General features: G+C 35.1%; 1 protein-coding gene across 1 annotated transcript in view; it reads right to left on the minus strand.

Moving 5' to 3' along the window:
* Positions 1-1353, minus strand: part of Nos (Nitric oxide synthase) — a 2633257-nt gene extending 2631904 nt beyond the window's left edge. Inside the window, exon 1 of the mRNA XM_089593752.1 lies at positions 994-1353. Coding sequence (XP_089449878.1) covers positions 994-1098 — 105 coding nt within the window. The 5' untranslated portion in view covers positions 1099-1353. The remainder of the gene's footprint in view (positions 1-993) is intronic.
* Between the last annotated feature and the right edge of the window lie 17706 nt (positions 1354-19059).

Raw genomic sequence — 19059 nt, forward strand, 5'->3', positions numbered from 1 at the left:
TAACACTTTTCATCAACGCTTTAAAAGTAATAACAGTTCCCTACACATGTTTGTTCTTATCCATACTATCTACAATAATTGACTGGCGATAACATTTGACAACGGACGAAAAAATTACTGCTTTAAAAAAGTGTAATTTAATTTAGTTAAAAAAGTTTTAAATACATCTTTGTGACTGATAACGGCTACAATGGTTTTTGCAGTATTTTTTGGGCTATCAAGCATTAAAAATAGAATGCAAATAAATATTTGTAGTTTAGTTATACAGTATTTTCAAACACCTGACTTTGTACAAAAGAAATTCTTAGCACTTGTGTAAAAAGCAAGTACATGAAAAAAAATATGTAAGATGGAGCCATAAGAATAACAACGAATTTTTGTCCCTTTTTTTAAGCCGAAGATAAGTATTTTCTATGATTGAATGAGAGTAAACAAGTTGCAATATTTGGACCTAAACATGTTCTGCAATTAATAACACCGATAAAAATATAATTTAACTACCTAGCGTATAATCATGCTAAAGATAAAAATTTTTTTTTATGAATGATGTTGTAAAATTGGGCGTTAGATTTCATAGATAAGGGTCAAAAGTATTATCAAAGGTGCACTTCTTTCATTTCGTGTTGCATTTGTTCAATCGAAAAGGTCATAAATATATAAAAAAGCTAACACCAAAACAATTTTAAACATTAAAAATTTAAGTTATTTAACAGTCGTGGTTCAATAAACTTTAATTAAGAAGTTTGCACATAAAAATACAGTCAACTAATGCAGAAAAGCTTTAGTTTTTCTACAACTTCTCTTTATTGCGATAAGGACGTTAATTTTTCTTGAGTTTTGAGCTCAAATAAAAAAAATAATAAAACTTTTTACAATTTACTTAAAATAAAGATACTCGTTGTATAGAGATAATACTTAATAAATCAAAGCACATTTAAACTATATCATAAATGAATTTAAACACGTGAAATATAATGCAAATGTAATACTCACTTTTAAATTCTTAGAAGCAAGGGAATCAAAGACTTCGGTTTTGTAAGTATGATTTTGCAATTTAATAGACTTTTGAAAAATTGTATTAGTTTGGTTGTTCTGCATTTTTTTGGTTAAATATTGTAAGGCTTAAAACTGTGTCAAAAGTTTTGAAAATTAAAATTGTTTTAGGTAATAAGGTAAACAGCATATACTTATGGCACGTATCTAATATTTAAGTATCAAAGAAGCTTATACTGATTATTTATATTTGTAATCTACAATATAACATTAAAACCGTTATTACGCAATTTAAATCACATTGTTATGTTCTTGAAAGCTTAAAAACTCACTTTATGAACACAAAGAACCGTTAAAGTGAATTTAGTTTGCTCAAAGCAATTTAATGTATAAATAACAGAACTGAACAGTGTAAGACTTTATCAACATAAAAAAAAGGTTCTTATATCGAGTATGAAACATGAAAAGTAAAGCCTTACAAAAAATGCACAAATCGTAAACAAGAAAAGTATTCAAATGCAGCAGCTGTTCTGCATATTGACAGACATATAGTTAAAAATGGAACATGCCTTAAAAGGATCTTGAAAAATTAATACTTATAAAAATTATTTATTGAAATTATGATTGAAAAAATTATTTTTCGGAAAAATACGAAGCAACTTGCGGATTATCTATCTTTATTATAATAAAGTTCAGATTTTAATAATTTCGTAACAATCTAGTGACTTTATTTATAAATTAATTAATAGAATCTTAATTAATCAAGTAACACGAACCCTAAGAACTTGTTTTTGCAATTTGTGTTACCTTAATAACTAAGTATCTGTATAAATATTTTTCTAAAATTAGCTCTTGGTTTCGTTACTATTTCAGAAAAATAAGATTTTTTAATTTCAAAGCAATTTACAAATGTAGCACCCTCAAGTTAAGGGATGACTTTTATGCAGTTTATGTTTAGCAGCAGAATAATTTTTTTCACATAACAAAATGATGTTATTTTTTTACATGGGCACTAAATCTTTGTACACTTTTGGAATTAAAATTTCAGCTTTTAGGTACAAAGAGATGTTCAGGTCAGTAGTAAGTTTACGGGAATAAACTACGGCTTTGTGGCTTTGAAATGGAGATCAACATTCGCAAGTTGAATACATAATTTTAACTCATTTCTATTACGAAAGTGACAGTATAAGGTTAGAATGAGATTAAATAATAAGCTTAATACATGGAGTATCAGAAAGATAAAATAACTAGCAACTTTTTCAAATCCAATAAATGCAAAAGCACAACAGTAAACAGCTGCTCTTACGTGCATTATTGAATGTTAGAATAACTCAGAGTAAATACGTATATTTAAGGCACAAAAAAATTAATATATGCTTTACCTGTGGTAAACAATAGCCATACATAATATGTGGAAATGTTTACTACTGTAAATCTAGCAGAGAAGCTTTATAGACATTAAAAAAATCATACAGTTTTTACCGATTATGCTCGCGGATGCATGATTTACCGAGTAACTCTTTTTTACTACATAAAAAGTTTTATAAATTAACTGCAATAGCCTCATTTGACAACTAGCAAGATTTCGTTATTCTTTCAAATGGGAAGAAAAAGGGAAAAGTCTTGACCCTTTCTTCTTTTGTTGACTCTTATATGTTAAGAGAAAGTCCACATATTTGCCTAAACATGGGTACGGGAGTTTATTATTCCCCGAGGCACGCATACTGATTTTTCCTCGAACGACTCACATTCAAAATCAACTTGACCAAAATTCTACATTAAACTCTAAATTGTTCTTGTTCCACTGCTCTTCTTGCAACAAGTTTAACTCAATAAACTAACAGTGCTTAGCATCAGTAAACTTTAATCATATTTTAAGTTAATGTTAATATTCAGATACAATTCAGTTCTGTAAAAATTTGATATAAAAGAGAATAGAAGGGCAGAAGTAAGTAAATCACCTTCCCTCCTCTTGACACATGTAGAAAAGTAAGCTGGATATGGAAAGTGCTGATTCCTGATAAAGCAGTTATAGCTAGTAACATTTTCAGCTATTATTATTTTTCTAAGATTTTTTCCTGACAAGCTTTTCTACGATATTTTCAAACCAGCACATGGCTGAGGTCTGTTACTCCACAGAAAAGGGTCCAGAAGCCCCAAAAACAAATAGTTAGTAGCTGTCTGTCAAACGGTAGCTTAAGTAGTTAGAGCTCACCTCTACTATCAGATGGTCCTCCATGAATGCAGTTTAACTTTCTCATCGGACACCTTGATTACTGGATAATATTCGAGTTGTCTTATGACTTCTTTGCTTAACTTGCCTAGGCACGTTACATACCATACAAATTCAAAAACTTAAGAATGGTTATGGTTATACATACAGTTTAATGATTTGTATGAGATAATTTAACGGGCCACGTCTACTTCCTGATTTCTTAAGATATTTTTATATTAAAAAAATTGCTTAATCTTAACAGCTATTCAATAAACGTTGTGTCTTTTAAGATTAGTTATTTGTATTAGAGCGTAATAAAATTTACGTCAGAACTCTGAAAAAGTTATGTCGTTTATACATTAAATGACAAATAATCTTACGAAAGTAAATAATGCTTTGATAATTTTATAACAAACTGAGAATTATCTAAAAATTAGAAATGTGTTTTTAATGAATAGTAAAAGAGGCAAAATGTATGTCCGATGAAAACTCAGAAAACTAAATACAAAAGTGAATAATACATGCAATTACCGTGGTATTTTCTGCATTTTAAAATGAAACGGGCATAAGACTTTAGTGACAACTTAATTTAGAACCAAATTATTTAATACATTAACAACTAATAAAAAAGAGGCCTAGCAAATTATGTTATTCAGCTCATTTCATTGTAAACAAGACCATTTACAGGCCAACATTTTTTTGTTTATGAAATATTAATGTTACCAAAAATACAATAATGATCTATTAACCTAGCTAGACAAAGCTAAATGTATAATTTTATAGAAGCATATAATCTAGCTACAATATTATTAATATGTTTCTTTTTCACTCAAATCTAAGAATAACAATAAATATCCTTACTTGTACGGCTTCACCCTTTTAAGAAATACCTACTTAGATTACTCTTCAACTTAACACTATATAATTTTTTAATTGTGTTTTTATTAGGCCCATCAACAGTCAATGTATCTTTGGTTCAGAAATTGAAACTTGTCATGCGTTAATCCTCTATTGCTGGTAAACAAGACATAAATTATTTCTGTATTTTTAAGTCTGGCTAAATGTCTAAGAAGGCTAATAATAATGGCTTTAATATCATAGATTAAATAAATAAACTTGCTCCACCACACTTAGACTTGTCCATCATTTGTTTTAAATTTATAGAAATCAAAGCAGAAAGGGGCTAAAAATAAGTATTTTTTAATAAAGTTATTTAAATTTAATGTCTTAAACAGATAAAGTTTCATTTTCGCCAAATGTTTTTGTAAATTACTTTGTTTTTATTATCAAAAGTCATAATACAACCTTACTTACTGCATTCTAGATTTAGACTCCTAAGGATTGTCACAAAAAAAGTGATTAATTTGGACAGTTTGTCATCCTTCAGTTAATCCTATTGCCTTGATCGTTGCTTCGATACCAATAAATCACCTCACAGAAGTTATCGCATCTTATCAAATTTGTACTTTACTTTAAGTATTGTTATGTGGGGTTTATAGCCTCAGGGTGCTTACAAAACAAAACAAGGAGTTACGATCATGTACTGTATTTATATCAAAACGAGAGAAGAAGCATGTTGAGCTTAACCGTTCAAAGCTAAGGACCTGCCCTTTACTCTCTTGCTGGATATTTTCTGACTACTTGTCACTCTCAGCTCCAATAACCTTATCTCTCTGCTCTTTTATTCTTTAGGGCCCAAACTAGGACGGGCGCATGGACGCATAGCTGTATGCTGTCGTGCGTATTACATCCAAAGCCGCAACATCGTCGTTCGTGACGGCGATCATTTCTTTCTTTCTAACAGTTTTATGTATGTGTCGCTTTGTTTGTATTGTATGAGTGAAATATATTAAAAAAAGAAAGGGTGGGTCTTATTGCCTAATGTTTGTTTCTCCTACTAACCTCTTACGCTCGCGCTGTATCGTCAGTGAATACATAAATGTTTATGTACGCACTTTTCTCCCATATAATTGTTTGAATTCTGATATTTCCTCATACTCTACTCATCGCACAATGTTTTTTTTCATATATTTTTTTTATTACATACCTAAGGACATTCTTTTGTTGAATACAAGCGATGTTGTAATACATAACTGCTCGTTTATTATTTGTTTCATTTTCACATATTCTTTCATATATATACATGTAAATTTGAATGATCATAAGTCATTAAATTGATTGTTGTTGAATGACCGTATTGAATAAGTTCTTTAGTCACTAACGACTAAAATCGTGCCATTACGATGATGTTGGAGCATAAGCCTTGCAGCATGCCAAACACTCGCTGCACGTTGCATATATTGGAAAAAAGTTCATCCTGTGTAAGCGCCCACGTGATCTCTTAAGTTTTTCTTGCTCTTTTCTCAGAATTCAGTCATACTCTCTCTCTCTCTCTCTCTTCCTTCTCCCTGCTTTCTGGTGCTCTCCTTGCGTTATGGCTCCTCACTCCCGATGCATTTCTCTCTCCACTTTTTCTTCTTCTGCCCACTTGAATCATAACGTACTAAGACTGGAACTAACAGCAAGATCGCTGATTGGAGTGCATCATGAGAAAGTAGGGGGTAAAGGCAAAAGAGAAGACGAACGACACATCCCGCTTTTCGGAAACTTCGGCAGCTCTCGTTTATTCCGTTAAGAACGCCTATACAGTACTTCAGTCGTCAGTTGTTCATAGTGATTTTGCGTGATTAATTATATATTGTGCTCATTCTTTCCTTGAGTGTATGAGGTTTATTGTATCAACTTGGAATTACGCGTTACCTCTTATATCTACTAATTATTAAGCAAACGACGCGAATCTCGACGTGCTGTGAGCAACCACCACGAACATCTACGTGGAAGAACCGTGGCATGCGGTCATCGAGATGCAGTGTGGACGCGCACCCATATACACACACATCCACATCCGTACACACCCTTCTGTTTTGCACATTTATCGAAAAGTGTAATTGTTCTTGGTTTTTTTCTATCTCATTGTAGTTTTTTTTTTTGATCGTTTTTTTTCTCTGGTATATATATCTGTAAAATATATCTTCTTTGTGGCTCATTAACAGTGTTGTTTTTTTTTGTCCTAAATTATCCTATTCCCCTTCAATTAAATAAATCATTAAGTGTGAAAAGCAATTGTGCAGTGCCAGTATCAAATTAGTGTTGAATTAGCGTCAATTCTTAGTTATTTGCTTCTAATTTTTTATCTGTTTTTTTTGGGCTTCGTAAGAATCATTTTTTTCTGTGCATTTGCGTTCAATTTGTTTAATAAATTAGTCATTTTTTGCATCGCAGTATCATAGTTTTAACAAGGTAAGACGTTAGTTATCTTTATCGCTTGGACACAGACAACAGGGTAGTACTTGGGATCGGTGCTACATTTGTTGGTGACCTTAACGTGATTCTTGTGGTTTTGCTTTCTTTGTCTTTCTTTTCTCACTCTCAATTGTAAATCGTTACCGTCCATCGCATTATCGACGTAGTAAACGTGCAACCTCGCGTGCAATACAAGGACCAGGAGGAGATCAGCAGGGGGGGCGAGGTTAGTGCAGTGGGGCTGCTACCATCGGTGTCACTAACGGATGATCTCACGTCCAGCCATCACGTGCACTGTCATCCAAAACTAAGTGCCATACACATTCCATATTTAGTTTAGATGATACACTTTCTTGTTCCGTCACATGTTTCTCTGTCATTTTTCGCTTTTGTCCTCTTTTTCCGTTAACCGCATCTGTAACACCTATCGGTCATTTTCCGGTATCTTTTTGCCTCTTACTTTTACTCTTTTTTTTTTGTCTTAGTCTTATCACTTAATTCCTCATTAAAACCATTTTCTCTCTATGCTCTCTATTTTTTTCTTTCCCACTTCCTCAACTCTGCCTGATACATAAAGTTTCGTTTTTTTTACATTTTGCCACCTCCAATTACATCAATAATATTGTCTTTTTGCATATTGACATCGTGCTTGTCCAACATCTCATTAGTTTTATATTAGAATTTCTTGGTAATTAATAATTAAGGAATACAAATAATATTTTTGCGTGACGAGAAGCCAACGTAAGCGAAGAAAGGGGTATCGACGGTCAGCGTGCGTCAGCGCGCTACAACGCGGCGGTAGAGTACATGAGGGTACAAGCCGTAGCGGAAACAGTGGGGAGAGGTTAACTTAACCGAACAAGCTAGCAGTATATCGCAAGACGCTACTTTTTATCATAATGATTTTTCCTGCAACTTCTAATGCGTTGCACGAGTCGTTGCCATTCCGTATCCAACTCTATCTTCATAATATGGTGTCGATATCACATTGCGATTCAATATTAAGTTGTACTTAGTGTTTTTTAAGTGAAAACTTCTTATGGCGGGTTGGGCAATTTTGTGGGTGAGCATTTCAGCCATTCTCGCGACAGACGAGATTTTACACAGATATACTCCGCGTGTATTCTTATAATATATGTATACTATACCCGCTCTTTGCATGGGCATTCATTCGTGCTCTCGTGACAGACGAGATTAAATACCTATATGTATACTCAGAGTGTATAGGTATGCGAGAGTGCTGCATGCTATATGCAGCAGCGTTGGTCTGAAGTCTGAGGCCTGAGGCCTGAGCCATTATTCCACGCTCACAGTTCATGCTTGATCGCACATAGCACCGCTGCCTGGATCTCACTGCGAACTATACTTTGCGCGGAAACTCAAATTCAAAATCCTATGATTTTTTCAGCAGACAGTAGGCACAGAAATTCAAATTCGAAAGAAATCTTTGTATGTGTTGGCTAATTAATACCTAAAAATATTGGATAATGTTGTATAATTACATACATAAATAGTATACCAAGAATTCTTTCGAATTTGAATTTTCACGCCTATACTGTCTCTTGAAAAAATCATACGATTTTGTATTCGAATTCTCGCGCGAAGTAGTTCTCGGTGGGATCCAGTCAGCGGTACTATGTGCGATTAAGCATGAACTGTGAGCGAGGAATAATATAATGCTCAGACCAATAGACCATAGACCAACGCTGATACGCAGTCTTTGCATAGGCATTTGTTCGTGCCCTCGCGAGAAACGAGATTGAGAGTTTTTTATATTTATTTTATAAATGAATATTAAACGAAAAATTTGTTTATTTAAATACTTTATTTGACTTGTGTTGCTGCTATGGTATTGTGTTAAAAAAATTGATAAATTTTGTATTTACTATTTACTAATATTTACTTATTTAAATAAAACCACTTCCTTTAAATATAGTTTCTATATCATTATACTTCATGTCCATTCAAAAAGTGCCCACATTGCTTTGATAAACTTGATTTTTTTATGTACAATTTCTCATGTCACGAGCGCACCTAAAAATGCTCACCCAAAAAAGTGCCCAACGCGCCATAAGTTCAAGTTTTCACTTCTGCCTGCACTCCCGGAGTGCTACTTGTACTTGGTTTTTATATTTTCTTTTAGTCGCCGTTACCGTAAAATCAATAGTTGCAATTGTAATCAAGCGTTTTTTTTTGTTTCATTTAAACTGTTTAAAAGTCATGTGAGTGATGGATCGCGCACGAATCAAACTAATTGTTAAAAAACGGAGGAATTTGAAAGGACAAATTACGTCACTGACCAATTCGTTGAATCAAGGCAATTTTGATAAGTTGATCGTGACGTTGCGTTGAGATAAAATAAAGGACATTTTCCATGCATACGAAGAGCTCCATGATGAGCTTGCGATCCTTGTTCTACAGGATGAATGGTTGGAGGTAGGGTCGAAGATGTCAGACTTCAGTTTTACACCCTTTCAGCTCATGTTATCTACATGCCAGGAGCACTTCCGACTGACACATCAAATGGCCCCCACCCAATAGGTTCTTCAACATTCCTTGAAAAACAATGTCTCTTAAAGCTCCCCACTGTAGAACTCCCTAAGTTTGGCGATAGCTTTGACAAGTAGATCACTTTCAAAAACGCGTTGAAATCTATGGTCGATGCGCGCACCGACATCGATGACTGTGCTAAATTTTTCTATTTGCAGGATGCACTTGAGGGGGAGGCTACTAGTAAGATTTCAGTCTACTCTACTACAGCAGAAAATCACAAAAACGCCTAGATTTCCTTGTTAAACGAATATAAGCGTAAGTAAATTTTAGTGCATAAACACATAGACGCGTTGTATGACGCTGAGCGCATGAGTGTCCCAAACGCGCGGGAAATTTCAAAGTTGATCGACGAATCCCGTCAACACTACAACACATTTCGTAGCTTGGACGTGTCAATAAGTAAACCGATGGTTGTGCAAGCTTCAGAGCGCGCTCTACCCATGAGCATTAGTCAAAAATTTGAAGAGACGCTCGAGTTTATTGATCTCCCTTCACTCGACACCTTTTGCAATTGCATAAGTGCGGTAGCGTTCCGGTTTCTATAGATCGAGATCAAATGCACACGAAAGAAGACAGAAAGGGGAAACAAGCGTCTGGCTGATCGTAAATCAGGTATGACAAAGAGAGCCAAGCCTAACATAAGAGCTCGCGTTTTGACTATCGATCCTACTGTTATTAGATGTCCACGTTGTGGAGAGGCACATCAGATTAATTTTTGTACATAATATAACGAGTTGGGTATCTAAGAGCGTTCAAAGTTCATTGACTCCAAGGGCTTGTGCCGTAATTGTTTAGGTGAGCATTCAGGAGCGTGCAAATCATGCTCATGTAAGAGATGTAGCGATTCTCATCACAGTTTCTTACACCGCGATTCAAAGAACGAAATTTTTTAGTGACTAGAAGTTGGCGTGCTTGAGACGATTACCCGTGCGCCTCAGTCACAATTAATGATGAGCGCAGTAATTAGAGGGAAAAACGTGCAGGGAAATTTCGTCAAAGCACGCGTGCTCCTGGATACATGTACCACAGCTCAATTTGTGACAGAAAGGTTCGCCCATGAACTAAAATTACCATTGCAAGCTTATTTTATACCTGTAAACGCGATCGACACACTGAATACGACCACAAAACATTGCGTAGAAATTACTTTGAGATCGTGGGTGAACGAATTTTCTAAGACGTTAAATTTTCTTACGACCGATGAGATTGCCGATTAAGTACCAAACGAACCATTTTCTTGAGAATCGATTAATTTGCCAACAAATTAAAAATGAGCTGACACTCGTTTTCATGCACCACGCTCGATTAATATGATAATTAAGTCAGGAGCTACACTATCGCTCTAGTCAGTTGGTCAGATTAATATTTCACGCGATGGGAGTGAATTGATTCTGCAAAAAACGCAGTTTAGTTGGGTTGTAGCTGGCGGAATAAGCGTGGCTTAGTTAGGCGTAGCTTAGTTAGGCGGAAGAAGTTGTTAGTATCATCTAATTTAGTCGAATTAACCGACCAGCTGACGAAATTTTGGGAGATTGAAGAAATTAAGGTTAATGCGCCGGCAACTGGCACAGAGTTGGAATGCGAGCGTCATTACGTGGAGAATACCACACGTGATCATACGGGACGATACATTGTACGACTTCCGTTCAGCAAAGAAACTCAAAATTTAGGGATCTCTCGGTCGCAAGCTCTTCGTTGGTTCCACGCAATGTGGCTATGCGTGACGGCTACAAGCTAGTCCGGAGATAAGTCATCAATATGAAAAGGTGCTCGGAGAGTAAGCATTGCTTGGACACATGACGTTGGTACAGAACGAAAGTCTTGACGGGTATTATATGCTGCACCATGTAGTCATCAAGGCATCCAGTGAAACAACACAGGTACGCGTGGTATTCGATGCGTCCGCGAAAACTAACACCGGTGTCTTACTTAATGATAGTTTATTTTTAGGACCAACAATCTAGCCGAAGTTATTTGAACACGTAATGCGATTTTGAACTTATGCTTCTGTTTTAACTGCCGATGTAGAGAAAATATACAGGCAGGTGCTTGTGCATCTGGATGACTGGCGATATAAGCGCATTTTCTGGTATCGTGAGAAAAACGTCATGGTACATGAATTGAATACGGTGACCTTCGGAGACGCTTCTGCTTCATATCCTGCGATACGCACATTGCATTAACTTGTGGATAATGAGAGAGAAGTTTTTTCATGGGCTGCAGAAAGTGTGAAACGTAATTTGTGTGTGGACGACCTGTTGACCAGCGCGAACTCATGTGATGTAATTTTGCAAATTCGTGATGAAATTCTTAATTTGCTGAAATGAGATGAATTTAATATTCAACAATGGTCCTCTAACTATTGGCATGCATTAAATAATTTTGATCAAAAAACATTTGATTCAGATAATACATTGGAAAAGGAGCCAATTTCTAAAACGTTCAGAATAATGTGGGATTCGCGTTCCGATACATTTGTGTACATGGTTAAGGGGATTAAAATCTTTAAAAAAAATAACAAAATGGTACTTCAAGTCAGAGATTGCGAGAATTTTTGATCCACCAGGTTTCTTGGGACCAGTAGTTTTATACGCTAAGATCATTATACAAGATTGCTGGAAGAGCAAATGCGATTAGGACGAGTCAGTACCGCAGGAGTTGCACAGTCGTTGGGTTGACTTCGCGAATCAACTTAGTTTAATAAACGATTCCTCGATACCACGAAGATTTTTTATTTATAAGCCGGTTTGGATGGAGCTACATAGGTTTTGCAACGCAAGTCAGTCAGGTTATAGTGCATGTATCTATTTTCGCTCGATTAACGATCACAAAAATTGCGTTGTTCGCCTCGGGTGCGCAAAGTCGTGTGTTGCACCAGCAAAAACAAAAATGATACCCCAGCAAGAGTTATGCAGCACGCTGCTTCTCATGCGTCTGTTCAAAGAAATGCGTCCAGTGCTTAATACAAACATCAATCTAGTAGTTTTTTGGTTGGATTCAACAATCGTGTTGCATTGGTTAAAAAAATCTCCAGGTCTTCTTAAAGTATTTGAGTCAAATTACGTTAGCGAAATTCGAGGTCAAGTTCCGCGTGAATTTCTTAAATGTAAAATGTGGCTCAGTTGTCCAGAGTGGCTTGCGTGATGTAAGCGAGACTGGCTGGAAATTGGGTCGAATGCGTCAAGCTAATTACCAGGTCTCAGACGAAAAACATGCTTTATTGTTAACTCTGCATGAGATATTTTCACTCGTTTTTCATCTTACTCAGCATTGCTCCATGTGATAGCGTATTGTTTGCGCATACGAAAATCTTATTAGTATAAGGGAGTGACAGTCAATGTGAGTGAATTGCGTAAAACAAAACGCGTAGTCTTACGTTCAATTAAAAAAAAACAATTTGTAGACGAGATAACGTGTACCTCTACATTAAAATCCATGAAAGGCTCGCGTTCTTTAACTTTTAATCTGTTCATTGACAATCATAAAATTTTAAGAGTATATTGGAGATTAAAACACAAGAATCAATTATTTTCTAAGAAACATCAACTTTTGCTACCAATGCGCCATCATGTTACTGACTTAATAATATTTGTGAAGCGCAACATCGTACATTGCATGCTAGGATTCAGAGTACCTTGCATACGATCAGACAGCCATTTTGGTTACTTGATCGAAAACAGCAAGTTCGATATATAGTGCGTGGAATGCGAGAGAGTACATGTCATGTCAGCTGCGTTTTCACATGTTGGTGTAGATTTTTTTGAACCGCTATTTATTAAAAAAAAAAACTGCAGAATCGTAACTGAGTAAGGGCAAATGAATGCATATTTATATGCCTAGTATTAAAGGCTGTGCCTAATAAGATAATAAGCGGTTTAACGACGGAGAGATTTTTAGGGGCGTCCAAGCGTTTTTGCGGGCGCAGAGGAATTCCTGGTCATGTGTTTTCAGACAATGGCACGAATTTCATCGGAGCTAATAACCAATTGCAGCAAATGCGTGCCTTGTTGAACTCTGACAAATTTCGTTACGATGTAAATTGTTTTTCTGTCCAGAGAAACATCGTATGGCATTTTAACCCGCCTCTATCGCCACACTTTGGTGAGTTATAGGAAGCCGCAGTAAATTTATTTAAGCATCATTTTAAGCGAGTAGTTAGAGGACAACTTGTAACGTTCAAAGTGTTAAATACCCTTGCCATAGAGATTGAAGCTATTTTAAATTCATGACCTCTGTATGTTGCATCTAACAATCCTAATGACTTAACAGCCATCATGGTGGCACATTTATTAATTAGAAGACTACTGGATTTTTTTCCAAAAGTTGATCTTTCTTATGTTCCAGAAAATTGACTACCGTCATGGCGCTTAATCACAAGTGCACGTCAGGACTCCTGAAAGCAGTAAAATGTGGAGTACCTCGTCAAGCTGCAGAAGTGTCAGATGTGGCGTGACTCCAACCATTATATAAAAGTCAATTCAGTCGTCTTGCTCATTGATAAGAATAAACCATGAGCGCGCTGGATGGCGGTTAGGGGTTGTCATCGAGACCCCCCCCCCAGGGACGATGGCATCACACGCGTTGTAACCATTAAGACATCCCAGGGAACTCTTAAACGCAGCATCACGCTGCTGTGCCAGCAACCGAGTTCATCGTCATCAGAAGATTGGAATTTGTTTCCTTGTTTATATCTGTTTCCTTTTTTTTTATATACGATGCTATTAAGTTTTGATTTTAAATATTCATGTACTTGTAAATATTCCGACAAAATTACATATTCACAATTACACACCACATGAGTTACAAGGTAAATCGGTATCACAAACCACAAGTATTTAACGTTTTTTCTCACTACTCTCGCAACAAGAGAAAAATGTTTAATTACTAACGATTAAAATCATGCCATTACGAAGATGGTGGAGCATAAGCCTCGCAGCCCACCAAACGCTCGCTGCACGTCAAATATATTAAAACAAAATTCATCCTGTGTGAAGGCCCGTTAGTCTCCTGAGTTTTCTCGCTCTTTTCTCGGCATTTCGTCATACTCTCTCTTTCTTTCTTCCCTTGTTCTCTGGTGCTCTTCTTGCGTTAAATCTCCTCACTCCCGATGACCTTCTCTCTCCACTTTTTCTTTTCCTGCCCACTTAAATCATAATGTACTAAGACCGGAACTTACAGCTAGATCGCTGATTAGAGCGCATCATTAAAAAAAAGGAGGTAAAGGGAAAAGGGAAAACGAAGGATACATTCCACTTTCTGGGAATTTCGGCAGCTCTCATTTAATTCGTTGAGAACGCCAATACAGTACAGTCTCCAGTTGTGCATAGCAATTTCACGTGATTAATTACATCTTGTGCTCATTCTTTTCTTGAGTGCATCAGGTTTTTTGTATCAACTTAGAATCACGTGTTGTCCTTTATATCTGCTAATTATCGAGCAAACGACGCGAATCTTGAAGTGCTGCGAGCAACTACGGCGGAAATCTACTCACCTACGTACACAAACATCCACATCTTAACACACCCTTTTGTCTTGCACATCTATCTGACAGTGTTATTGTTCTTGGTTTTTTTCTATCTCATTGTAGTTTTGTTTTGATCGTATTTTTTCTCTTGGATTTTTTTCTTTGGAGGTTTTCCCTTGAGCCACAAAATATATCTTTTTTGTGGCTTATAAACAGCGTTGTTTGAATTTCTTTTAAATCATCGTATCCTCCTTTAATTAAATAAATTATTAAGTGTGAAAAGCAATTGTGCAGTGCCAGTGTCATATCAGTGTTGAATTAGCGTCAATTTTAGTTATTTATTTCTAACTTTTTCATCGGTTTTTTTGGGCTTAGTTAAACTCATTTTTTTCTGTTCTCTTGCGTTAAATATGTTTAATAAATTAGTTGTTTTTTGCATCACGGTATCATAATTTTAACAAGGTAATAAAATCAGTTGTCTTTTTCGCTTGGATGCAGACAACAGGGTAGTACTTGGGAATGGTGCTACATGGATCATTCTATCATACACAAATCACCTCAGTGAGCATTAACTACGCTTTTTATTAATACTTCTCACAATCCAAAACATTAGGAAAAATCCGTTTAAGATCAGGGGATCAGGGAATACCAGCACAAGTAAGTCATGCTAACGTCAGTGTAATTTTACGCAAAGTAGTGTATCTAAGTTGATAAGTCAAAATAATCTTAAATATCAAAGATTCTAATAATTTATTGTTCCGCATTTGGGGCCACGCAAATTATACGATTTTTAATTAACGTTAACATTTTGTCTCGTGTTTCTACCTACTACTTGACACGTAGCAGAACGCCAACCCAAAGCTACACTGTTGCCTATAGGTAACTGTCTTAGTATGCATACAGTAAAACCAATTATGTTGTCTCACAAACTGCACTTATATTTCAGTATCAGGCATGTGCTTAGACTTTGGCCCTCTGTGGATCACGCTCACTGTCAGGCCTTTTCGGTATTTTTTTTCTCTTTTTTTTTCTCTTTTCGCTGTATGTGCCTAATATCTTTTATTTTTAAATTTGCCTTTTTACCTTCATTTTGCTCTTTTAATATGCATACTTACTTTATTTTATTTACGTACACCACTCTTATTTTATTGTTTCTCTGAGACTTAACATCGTGAGTGTTGTAGTTTGTTCCGGTCATTTTATATCGGCCTTGATACTGGCAATCATATTTTTTTTTTTGATGGCTTCTTCAATACGTTGACCATTTCTTCCTCCATAAGAAATTATTATAAATATTTTTGTCAAAGGCACATTTTAACTTATATTTATTTAAAACTTATTTTAATACCCCTATTATTCTGGTTACTGTTAGAGTATCTGTAATCTGCTTAACTGTTTAGAATATTAGCTATACGTTTGACATGTGTCTATTCCCCTAAAACTTAAAGAAATATGCGTTTTCTGCTTAAAGAGTAACTCATGAGTTGGGTATCCTGTGCTCTAATGCTTAGACGTATTATATGCCAGCGTACGTAAAGATTTAAATTCGTCCCATTTATCATTCTTGTCAACATACGTTTTCATGTATTCACACAAAACATGGTGCATTCTTTTAACCACTCTATAATTCTGTAGGCAAAATGCTGTGCTGCCATTTTTATCAATCTTAAATAACCTTACTAATTCTGCTATCGACTTATTTATGAAGCGTGTTCCTGTGTCTAAGAGTAATTTTTCTCGAGTGCCTAAATAAGCAACAAATTTATGTATTCATACCCTTACCATTTTTTGCACCATTGCTCATTGTATGGTGTTAATACGATATATTTTGTCAGCCAGTGTTAAATTGACAAAGTATGCGTGTTTTTGTAGTCTGATGGGTTATTCATGGGTCCGTAAAAATCTATAGATATCTTCGGAAATGGCTGGCTCAAAGTATTAATAATAATCATTGTATGTTTAGTTTTGACTCGTATGAGTTTTTTTGTCTGACATGAGTTACATCTGAGGAAGAATTGCGTGATCACTGGCCTAATGCGTTTCCAGTAGAAGTCTTTTGAGATTTTATTGTACTTATAATTAGTTCCTCTATGACATCCTATGACCTTCTACTGCAGACTTACGATAGTCCTTCATAACTTTAAGACGTTGGTCTACCTGTAGTACAATGAGTCCTTTATGTATAGCGTACATAAAAATTTTAATCCCTAAGAATTTCTTTTAACTATCCAAATAGTATTTCCACTGGTTTGTACTGAAAATTTCTAGGTCGCTTACTATTCCTAGTTTTTTGTATCCAGTTACATATTACGAGCCCCCTGAAAGATATCAGGCAAGTCTTAACAACTTTAGTGCATTATCTTTGAAATGTCTTTTTACGTGCATGCTTATTACTGACACTTTTCTCTTTTCGGAAAGCATATCATTACCAACTGCTTTCTCTTAGATATTTATAATTGTTAGGTTTATATACTCTCGTTTGTAGAATGCACAAATTATTTGTGTATCTGGAACACTTTCCAACATCGTAAGAAAACTAAGCTATCGCTTAGAACTTATGGTAGATTATCACGTGGTGGTCAGTTATCTTTTAACTTGCTCTAGCTGACTTTTATTAGGGCTCTGTTAAGTCCTTTATTTTCTCCCTTGTTTGTCAACGACAATTTTGACGTGCTACTAAGTGGTGGTGATAAATCAGATGGTAGTAGAGGATAGGATGGTGGTATGTCCCTATCCTTGGGTACCTTCTCCCTTGTACTACCTTTCTTTCTTTGTGTACAGTTCTTACTGCTTGTCTCCTTCTCTCCCTTGTCCAATTCATTACTACAGCCGTCCTTGTCACTCATGCAAATCACATTATTTTAACTTGATTCAGTACTTCCTTCCTCACTTTTCTCTTTGTTACTTTTTTTTAAATTATACTTCTGTAGGCAAGCTCTGCCGTACCGAGTAAATCAACGACTTCAGATTGGTGATCTTAAGGAAAAATGTAATAAAAGTGGATTTTTCTTAATTTTTTCTCTTTGCCCCGCCTCTCTTGATGTACTTTTGGTTTTCTTACACCACCCACAATCATCGCACCACTCTACGCCACACAACATTGTTGCACCGCACACTTTGAATTTTTTTCAGTTATTTTTTTAACCAATTTTCAAAAAATAAAAAAGGAAAAATATTTTTCAATAAGGTTTCAGCCTTTGACCTCTTGCATACTTGTCGAGACCCTTACCTATTCTGATACAAGCGTGCCAGATGTAAGAAATTCGATTACTTCGTCTCTTTGAACAGCTCATTGCTTTTTTTAATGTAAATTTTTGTTTTCTGTGTTATAGCTTATTTGGTTTGATCGTAAATTGATATGTATTAAATATACAGTTATTTAATTAAATAAGAAAAATTTTTAGGTACATGTTTCGAAAATTTCGAAATAAGTATATATTAGCAGAGCAACTTTTACATTATTGAAAAAAAACGTTTCCTTACTCGTTCAAAACGAGTAAATAACTGATTGTTGAACTTAATCACATTTTTCTAAAATTTACATAATTTAAAAAAAAAGTGTATACTGTATTAATACAATAAGTAATTTTCATTACGTCATCTTCTTTCTCAATTTTTCCTTTGTAATTTGGGAGACTTTTTCGCTTGAGAACGTTTATTACATAGTTTGTAAAGAGAAAAGTTTAGCTTAAAATTCTGAGAGGTGGGAGGAGCGCAAATTAATACAGCAACAGTGGCAATTTTTTTATGTTAATGACCGTACATACACGACAGACACGCTTTTACGCGTACTTAACCCCTTTACTGTTATTCAGAAAATTAAAAAAATTAAGGATCTAGTCGAAAATGAAACTGGCTTATCTAATAGTAATCTTTCACAGAAATGAAAATTGGGAGGTATATACAGATCCTACAAATGTTGTTTGAAGTGAGTTTTACGTAAGGTTACATGTCAAATTGGATATTTTTTCATGTAAACGTGTGAAAAAAGGTACAATTGAACAATTCGCTATTTTCAAAGGGTATTTTCTTATTTTTCTAGAGAGTTATTTTAAACTATTGAAAGATTTAATGAAGTTGCACAGTCTTATACTGGCCAGCCTCCATATTATTTATACTGTTAAGTGCCGTAATATATTGCTTATAACGGTTCAAGATTTAACATTAAAGTATTTACTAAAACCTTACGCAACTAACAGAGGTACACTTAATCTAACGATGATCGCGCCATCGTTGTACACAATTTTGATACATAGGTAGTATATTTCTATCTATCTTTATTTTATCTTCCCTACAATTTTTTAAAGTATAACTTTTAACTTGGGTATACAAGCACCCACTGTGCACTGGTTTTGTTCGGCTTATTCATAATGCCTTCAAAACCGTCAAAACTTTCTTACATAGCCAAGTTCTTTTCACCATTCATCTTGTAATGTGTCATTAAGTGATTACTTTTTGTCATCTTCCAGCAGGGCCTGATAATAATTGATTTCAATATGTATGTGTTTAATTGCTGTCCCTTTTTTTTTGT

Source organism: Copidosoma floridanum, unplaced genomic scaffold, assembly GCF_036245765.1.
Source record: "Copidosoma floridanum isolate Cflo_tuat_1 unplaced genomic scaffold, Cflo_Japanese_pri ptg000020l, whole genome shotgun sequence".
In the NCBI taxonomy this organism is placed as follows: Eukaryota; Metazoa; Arthropoda; class Insecta; order Hymenoptera; family Encyrtidae; genus Copidosoma; species Copidosoma floridanum.